The sequence below is a fragment of the Pristis pectinata genome, chromosome 20 (assembly GCF_009764475.1).
Source record: "Pristis pectinata isolate sPriPec2 chromosome 20, sPriPec2.1.pri, whole genome shotgun sequence".
NCBI classification, from domain to species: domain Eukaryota; kingdom Metazoa; phylum Chordata; class Chondrichthyes; order Rhinopristiformes; family Pristidae; genus Pristis; species Pristis pectinata.
In genome coordinates this window covers 34,488,421-34,497,531 of record NC_067424.1, presented here as the reverse complement: position 1 = coordinate 34,497,531, position 9,111 = coordinate 34,488,421, and the positions used below count along the sequence as shown (strand labels likewise).

At 48.5% G+C, this 9,111-nt stretch overlaps 1 protein-coding gene across 1 annotated transcript; it reads left to right on the top strand.

Annotated features, from left to right (window-relative positions):
• The first annotated feature begins 1,593 nt into the window (after positions 1-1,593).
• Positions 1,594-8,585, top strand: mrpl16 (mitochondrial ribosomal protein L16). The gene is made up of 4 exons (XM_052034851.1): positions 1,594-1,720; positions 3,012-3,083; positions 6,511-6,659; positions 8,059-8,585. Exons 1-4 carry the CDS (start codon positions 1,666-1,668, stop codon positions 8,542-8,544), a joined length of 762 nt encoding a protein of 253 aa, XP_051890811.1. The 5' UTR covers positions 1,594-1,665; the 3' UTR covers positions 8,545-8,585.
• Positions 8,586-9,111: the final 526 nt, after the last annotated feature.

Below are 9,111 nucleotides of genomic sequence, written 5' to 3'. Positions count from 1 at the left end.
CTCACTCTACCCTGTCTTACTCGTGTGCGGCATAGAAACCTTTGATGAATCAACCAGGAGGGACACGGCCATAAGAAGAGTGACAATGCGAGGCAGTGGGGGCACTCAGATCTAAGCCTTCCTGTACATGGACGATGTCCCGTCTTCTGGCCTGATCCACAGTCAGCCCACAGATTTATCGGCATCTGCAACCAGTTTGAGTGGACAACAGGGGCCAGAATCAACCACAGGAAGAGTGAGGTCATGCTCTTCAGCAACTGGCCCAACTGTTCCCTTCACTATAGGGTCTGACTACCTGAAGATGCTGGGGATCTGGTTTGGAGGGGCCAAGGCATGTATTGAAAATTGTCTGGATAAGGAAGGTTAAAGGAAGATTGGGACTGTGGGAGCAGTGCTTCCTTGATGAGTGGCAAGAACCTGGTCATCAGGTGCGAGGTGCTCTTGGTATTGCTGTACTTGGTGTAGGTGTGGCACACAGCCCACTCCTCCTCCGTGACAGTCACCAGAACCATCTTCCCTTTCATCTGGGGATCCAAAAGGGATCGTGTACAATGGGTCGCAAATGTATAAGTCCCCAGACAATGGGGGGAGAAGCATACTCAACATTGCCCTTTGTGTTTGGCTGTACCAAGCTGTGGGTAAATCTTAAAAATAATCAAAACGATTAAATATATTTAAAAATCTTTGTTAACTGGATTAATTTAGAATACTCTATATTAACCTGAAGTCTACTACACCCTTCAGAGTTGTTTCTCTCCACAGAAATGACAGGAGACACTAAACCTACAGCAGAGCTAACTTCAAGCGGATCAACACAGATTACTCAGCGTATCTGCCCTCGAAACTGGAGGAAGTTAATGTTCTGTTACTGGACTCTGAGGAGTCCAGTGCTGAGGAGCAATCGGAACGAGAGCAGGGTAAACCTCTCAGGAAGTCCAGGGCTTTTGTGTTTGTCCAAGTGATCCACAGAAGTGCATTCGGTTGTCAATCTCCCCCCACTGAAAACTAACTTGCATCTCCCCCTTTCCCACTTCTGATAAAGGGCCACAGACCCGAAATGTTGACTGTTTCTCTTTCCACAGATGCCGCCTGACCTGCTGAGTGTTTCCAGCATTTTCTGTGCTTCAGATTTCCAGTTTTAAAATTTTTATTTTGGGATTATCAATCTTGCCTCTCTTTGTCAGTCTGACAAACAGTTGGCGCTACAGCAATGCAGAGGAGGTCAGTTTCATCCGTTCCCTCTCGCCAGTTACAAACAACCAGAGTGGGGGCTTGTTTGCACAGATTATGCGCTTCCCTGGTGCAGGATGCCTTTTGACTGGATCCACACTTCTTGGGGAGCACCTCTGCAGCTGCAGTGAACCTAAAGGCGCAGCACTCGCTTTCCAGGCAGCTGGCGGTGACCACAGGCGAAGCCTCCCGCAGTTGAATATCCCAACACCCCGGCTGTCGTCAGGATTCCTGCAAAAGGGAAATCGGGGAGAAAAACAAAAGGTCAGAGAGCACGGAAGCAGAGGCAACGCCGGCCGCCAGAGAGAAGAGGGGATGAAGAGGGAAGTGCATGAAGCATCAGAGTGGGATGTCTGAGCGGGCTCCCAGCGCAGGCGGAACCCTTGTGCTGGGGCAGCGGGGAAGCGGTTGAGTGTGACACCCCGGACCGGCGCCATGGCGCTGCTGCTGCTGCGGCGGGTCGGCTGCTGCCTGAGGCCGGGCGGTGCAGGTGGGCACCAAGCCCGGGGGTGGGGGGGGGTGCAGGTGGGCACCGAGCCCGGGGGTGTGGGGGGTGCAGGTGGGCACCGAGCCCGGGGGTGTGGGGGGTGCAGGTGGGCACCGAGCCCGGGGGTGGGGGGTGCAGGTGGGCACCGAGCCCGGGGGTGGGGGGGGTGCAGGTGGGCACCGAGCCCGGGGGTGGGGGGGTGCAGGTGGGCACCGAGCCCGGGGGTGGGGGGTGCAGGTGGGCACCGAGCCCGGGGTGGGGGTACAGGTGGGCACCGGGGCCAGGCAGTACAGGTGGGCACCAAGACTGGGGGCAGGGTACAGATGGGCACTGAGCCTGGGGATGGGCAGTACAGGGGGGCACCAGGCACGGGGGACGAGGGTACAGGTGGGCACCGAGCCCGGGGTGGGTGGTACAGGTGGGCACCGAGCCTGGGGGTGGGGGTACAGGTGGGTACTGGGGGTGGGCAGTACAGGTGGGCACTGAGCCCGGGGGTGGGCAGAGGGGCCCGGGCTCCGGGCATGCAGTCAGCTGGTGGGTCAGTCCTGTAGGCCGGTTACTTGGCTCCAGGACTCGGTCCTGCCCGTTGCCAGTCCCGGCCTTTGGCCGGAGTGAGCGGGCCACGGCCCTGGGCCAGTTTGGGGGGCCATGCCCTCAGCCAGAGGGAGCTCCCGGGAGCTGTGCTGTGGTCCCGGGAACCGTGGCTGGCCAGGGTGAGCGGTGCACATCGCTGCCCCAGCTGCGTGCCCGGGATGGGTTGTCTGCAGCCTCCCAACTTTGAATTAGGAATCAGGTAGGTTCCCTGCCTGACTCTGTATCAGTTGGTTGAGTCTGTGATATCTGTCAGACTTCTGCCTTGTGTTTTCTCTGCACAGTCCATAGTACATGTATCACGTAGCCCCTTAATTGAAGGACAATATTTCCTTATTTGATTTTTCTGCATGCACAGCGAGAGTGAATGCGGACAGTCTTTTTCCCCAGGATTACGAAATCAAGAACTGGATGCCATAGGTTTAAGATGAGAGGGGAGAGATTTAAGAGCAACCTTTTCACGCAGAGGGTGGTCAGTATATGGAACGAGCAGCCAGAGGAAGTGGTTGAGGCAGGTACATTAACAGCATTTAAAAGGTACTTGGATGGCTACATGGATAGGAAAGGTTTAGAGGGATATGGGCCAAACACGGGCAAATGGGACTAGTTTAGATGGGATTATTGGTTGGCATGGAACGGTTGGGCCGAAGGGCCTGGTTCTGTGCTTTATGATTCTATGCAATGACATCTTCCTCCTTTACAGGCCAGTATCAGAATTTTGCAAAAGTTTTTGCAGTTGGGCTAAAGACCTACGAGCGTCCTCCCAGTTACGACGGTGAGTTAGAATAAACTCTACACTCCCACTTATCCTGGTGCCTTTTGTCTGCTTGGATTAAATATGCAGAAGCAAAGGAAGAAGTACTTTTTGTTAACAGAAGGTGTGGATATAATGTATAGTTTGTTGCTGAGTGTATCTCAAGAGTGTCATTATAATCCACAAAGACCAGGAGTTCTGAGATCTGACTGCCCTGCTACATTTAAACCATGCTGTCTTTTAGGGTTCAGAATTGTCCGTTTGATAGTGTTGTTAAAATTGTAGAATTTGAGATCTATTTTCCGTGGTACGGCATTGTCGTGTCACTCTTGCACCTGTACCTATTGGTCAGGAATTCAAATCCCACTGGAGCACTGAGGGAGTGCTGCTCTGAGGCAGGTTTTGGATGAACCTCCACCTCTCAGGGTACACAACATCCTACAGCATTATTTTGAAACAGAATATGGGAGTTTACTCTGGTGATTCAAACTGCAAAGTGAGCATCTGATGTTGTCTTAGGGATCAGTCAGTACCCTCTAATGATTGCTCAGATATCATGTTCTGTGAGATCTGGATCCACAAAGATTGCCTGATTTTCTACATTAAAACCATGACTGCATTTCAAAAGCACCTCATTCTCTGCCAAGCTCTTCAAAGTGACCTGCAATTGTGGAAGGTGCTGTGTAAATTAAGTTCGAGATTTGAGGAATGGAGAATGAGGGGATTTGGATATAATTTGAGAGAGATTTATGGAAAGCCGCAAGAGAAAACTTTCACAAGGGAATTGTGAGGCTGTAGAATGTGTCATCAGAATCAGTAAATGAAGCAAAGAATGCTAATTTTTAAAAATAGGTAAGAGTGATGTGATTGGGGTTAAAGAGTGAGGCGTGACAGTTTGGAATTGATCACTGCCCATGAGGAAGTGTCATGTGAGAGGTGGAGTTGGGAACCCTGTTGGTGGTGCTGGCATGGGATGGAGTGGTGCATGGGGCTGTGGAGTGTTGGTGGGGTATGGAGATCTGCAGGTGATTGGCTGGAGGAATGTGGAGTCAGGTGCGGGTCGCCATCACGTGGAGCCTGTGGCTGAGCAATTATTGTGGGGGTCGGGTGTGATGGAGCCCAGTCCCAAGAGGGCAATGGGTGGTGGGGTATGGGAAGCCCAAGAGGGATGTGTTGGTTAGGACCACCTGCCCCAGTGTTGCCCTCTGCAGCCTAAATCCTGTCCGTAAGTCAGTTTCCCAGTGGTGATGAAGCAGGCCTCAAATGTACAGCAATGGCCAGCAGCTGCCTCAGACATCCAAGCTGTTCAATGGCCCACGGTCAGAGAAGTGGTGCCGAGAGGCTGTCGACTGCCACAGTGCGTTAGGGTAGGGGAGTCTAGAATCAGAATCAGTTTTATTATCACTGACGTATGTTGTGAAATTTGTTGTCTTGCAGCAGCAGTACAGTGTAAGAAATAAAGACATAAAAATTACTATAAGTTACAGAAATAAATAAATAGTGCAAAAGAGGAATAACGAGGTAGTGTTCGTTAGTTCATGGACCGTTGAGAAATCTGATGGTGGAGGGGAAGAAGCTGTTCCTGAAACGTGGAGTGTGGGTTTTCAGGCTCCTGTACCTCCTCCCCGATGGTAGTAATGTGAAGAGGGCATGTCCTGGGTGGTAAGGGTCCTTAATGATGGATGCAGCTTTTTTGAGGCACCGCCTTGAAGATGTCCTCGATGGCGGGCAGGGTTGTACCCGTGATGGAGCTGGCTGAGTCTACAACCCTCTGCAGCCTCTTTCGCTCCTACACATTGGAGCCTCCATACCGGGCGGTGATGCAGCCAGTCAGAATGCTGTCCACTGTATGTCTGTAGAAATTTGCAGGAGTCTTTGGTGACATACCAAATCTCAAACTCCTAATGAAGTTGAGCCGCTGGTGTGCCTTCTTTGTGCTTGCATCAGTGAACTAGAACTAGAGAGCACAGGTTTAAGGTGAGAGGGTAGAGATTTAAGGGAGATCTGAAGGGTACGTTTTTCCACACAGAAGGTGGTGGTTATCTGGAACGAGCTGCCAGAGGAGGTGGTGGAGGCAGGTGGAACTACAGCAGTTGAAAGGTGTTTGTGCAGATTCTAGGATAGAAAAGGCATAGAGGGATACGGACCTAACACTGGCAAATGGGATTAGCGTGGGTAGGCATCATGGTCGGCATGGATGAGGTGGGCCATAAGGGCCCATTTCTGTGCTGTACGTTCCTACGATTCTACCTAAGGAGGACATGGAAAGGAAGTCATGGGCATTGTGTAACCAGCAGTATAGCTGCAAATTTTCGCCAGAGTATGTGTATGTTTTTTTAAATTTTATTTTCTTTACAGCGTGGTAACAGGCCCTTCCAGCCCACCGAGTCCGTGCCACCCATTTTAAACCCATATTAACCTACCCGTACGTCTTTACGGTCACCATGCCACAGGAAGAGGATGTGGCAGCATTAACGGTGCAGAGGAAACTTACAACAATGTAGGGGGGTTTGGAGAACTACTCTTATGAGGAAGGACTGTCTAGAATGGCATTGTTCAGACCGAGAAGAGTTTTAACCCAGAAATGCAAAACAGAGAGAGTGAAGGGGCTGGACCTATCTTTCTTGACGAAGAGCTTGATAGCAAGGGGCATAGGTTTGAGTTAATTGAAGAATTAGGGGAGGGTTCAGGGAAAAGAGTTCCCCCAACACTGAGATCCAGATACTTGAGCATCACTCTGCACTGTCATTTTAGTCGAGTACTCGGGGAGTACTGCATTGTCAAGAGTTACTGCCTTGAGGATAAAACATGAAACCAAGGGCCATTAACTCTCAGATGTGAGTGAAAGATCTCACGTCATTATTCAAAGACCAGCAGGGGAGTTCTCTGGCAGCCGGCCCATATCTTGGTTGACGGCCAAAGGTAACAGCAGGTCATTAGCACATTATTTCATTGTTGTTTGGGGTATGTGGCTGAGTTCAAATCGACTGTCCTGTTTTCTAGGCTACGCTGATGTCTACATGAAAAAGTGTGTCATTGGCTGTGAAGCGCTTTGGAACATTGTGAACGATGCTGTATAAATGCAAATTCTTCCTTTGAAATAGAAGTGGGCTGCATTTAGTTTTATTCAAGTTTGACAGAAAGATAGACGTGTTCTCCAGTTGACATTTTTATTGATTTATGAGGCACGGAATAATAGTTACAATGTTGTTAAAGGCATAGGCTGCTGAATATGGACCTTTGCTGGCATGACGAAGCTGCCTGAACAGTCTTCAGAATTGGTTTATTATTGTCACATGTGCTAAGGTACAGTGAAAAACTTGTCTTGCTTACTGTTCATACAGATCAATCCATTACACAGTGCACTGAGGTAGTACAAGGTAAAACAATACAGAATGCAGTGTAAAGTATCACAGCTGTTTGACGCCTGTGGGTTTGTTTCCTCCAGATGTGATTATTCCAGAGAAACCAAAGCTGAAATTCTATAATAAGGTCCCAAACTACAAGAAGCCCAGGCGCTGGATGAAACGGCTGGGTGATATCCGTGGGCCAGCAACACGGGCCAATAACATCACCTTGGGACAGTATGCCATTGTGGTAGGTGCCTCAATATCCTTGGCTGTGAGACCTCACGGGGCACTTAAACTCTGGGTGCTTCTTGGAGTTGAACCTACAAGTGAGATATGGTTTGATTACTGTCATGGAGACTCCCAAGTAGTCTTTTTGCCTTTGTGAAATGAGTGGTGGGTGTGCAGGGGATCTCACGACCTCAGATGAGTGAGTTACAGGTGGAAACTCTGTTTTCCACAACGTGTTAACACTCGAGTCGGTGATCCCCGGACCAGTCCGTGGCAGGTTTTTGGTTATCATTTCCTTTTGCTGCCTCCAATCAGAATGGAGACCTGGACACTCAGACCTGCTACTAGAGCAGATGCATGAAGGACCAGGCATTGGCGTGGAAATCCAGAGCGCAGAGGGAAAAAGTATGCACTTTTGGAATTCAAAACAAAGCTACAGATATGAAAAACAGTGCAAATTTGATACAATGTGAGTGTTGGGGAACAATTAAAATTAAATTGGTTTGTTATCATCACATGTACTGAGGTACAGTGAAAAACTTTGTTGTGCATGCCGTCCATACAGATCATTTCATGACATCAGTGCATTGAGGTAGTACAAGGGAAAACAATAACAGAATGCAGAATGAAGTGTTACAGGTGCAGAGAAAGTGCAGTGCAGGTAGACAATAAGGTGCAAGGTCATAATGAGGTAGATTGTGAAGTCAAGAGTCCATCTTATTGCACTAGGGGATGGTTCAGTAGTCTTAAAACAGTGGGATAGAAGCTGTCCTTGAGCCTGGTGGTACCTGCTTTCAGGCTTTAACACACGTTATAGGTGAAACCAACAATCGCCTAATATCTGTCTTTGACATGATAATACTCATGGTATATAAGAAAACAAAATGTAACTAGTCGCATTATGTTGAGATCGCACTGTATTTAGTATTTAGCATTGTAGTTGGCAAATATCTAAATTAAGATAAATAGCAGATTTATATGTTGGGACAAAAAAGTATGCTATTGAATTTACTGTACAAGTTTAAGGGTTGAGAAACTGGGATCTAGTGGTACACCTTCCACTACTGGATATAGCGGAGCACAATCTCGGTCATTTATAACAACTGGAGATAGCCTTGGAGGTTCTGATGTTGGGTCAGGAACCTTAAAGTATCCTGGGCACTCAACTATTAATCTTTTAAACAGAATTTAGCTGTTGCACAGAGCAATGACCATCGGTTGTATTGGAGCAGAAATAACTCTAATCCTCTGTATCATGGTTCCAAATGTGAGACTGAGCAAATAGTTTGTCAAAAGTCAATTGTTTTGCCAATGTTCTTTTCAAGGTCACCACTTGTATTAATCTGCCTTGTCTCCCCGCACCTCTCTCTACCACTCCCCCAACCCCTCCCTTTTTTTCACTTGCTCTCCCTCTCCAGGCACTTGGAGGTGGCTACCTGCACTGGGGTCACTTTGAGATGATGCGACTCACCATTAACCGCCGAATGGACGCCAAAACCATGTTTGCACGCTGGCGTGTGAATGCCCCCTATAAACCCATCACACGTAAAGGACTAGGTCAGAGGATGGGTGGTGGGAAAGGGGCCATTGATCACTATGTGACTCCTGTCAAGTATGGCCGGGTTATATTGGAGCTTGGAGGGAAATGTACTTTCAAGGAGGTGGAGCCCTTCCTATTAGAAGTTGCCAAGAAACTGCCATTTCCTGCTAAGGTCTTCAGCAAGGAATCGCTGGAGGAGATGGTGAAGGAAGATGAGCAGAAAGCTGAGAACAACCAAAATCCGTGGACCTTTCAAAGGATTGCATCTATGAACATGATGGGAATTCGCAAAGTGTTGAGTCCATTCGATTTAAAATATCACGGCAAATTTAGTGGGAAGTTTCGTGTTCCTGGTCGTGTGTGAAAACTAATAAATCTGACAAAGTGTTCTTTGTTTTAATCTGATTGTTTCTGGTTGAGTGACTGGATCTAATACAATATCTCATCTGTAAAACTCCGAAAACGCAATGATTGCAGCTTCAGAGTGGAAGGCCTGTTGCAGAAGTGACAAGGCTGGAGGTTCAGTTCCCAATGCATCATTTCCTATAATGCAACACTGCATTGACCATCTCCACCCTTATACACTAAGAGGTCCATTTGGCCCATCAAGTTCATTGTCAGCACCTGGGGAGCAATCCCATTATTCCCATTGTCCCTCTCCTTATTTCCCTGTATACCTGCAACTTAGTCTGTCTCACACGCGTCAACCAACTCCCCTTTGGTTTTCTTTGCCATTAACCTGCATTAAGAGATCATTTACAGCAACCAATTAGCCTACCAGCATCTCTTTGGGACCTGGGAGGAAACCAGAGCACCTGTTGGAAACCCATGCGGTCCCAAGGGGAAAGTGCAAATCCTGAGATCAGGATTGAACTCAGGTCCGTGGAGCTGTGAGGAAGCAGCAGGAATTGCTGCACCACGCCTAAGGTTT

Excerpts from the sequence above, each read along its gene's own strand:
- mrpl16 (XM_052034851.1), top strand. The coding sequence starts at position 1,666 with ATGGCGCTGCTGCTGCTGCGGCGGGTCGGCTGCTGCCTGAGGCCGGGC. Across the intron at positions 1,721-3,011 it reads CCTGAGGCCGGGCGGTGCAG|GCCAGTATCAGAATTTTGCA; the intron begins GTGGGCACCAAG and ends CCTCCTTTACAG. Across the intron at positions 6,660-8,058 it reads TGGGACAGTATGCCATTGTG|GCACTTGGAGGTGGCTACCT; the intron begins GTAGGTGCCTCA and ends CTCCCTCTCCAG.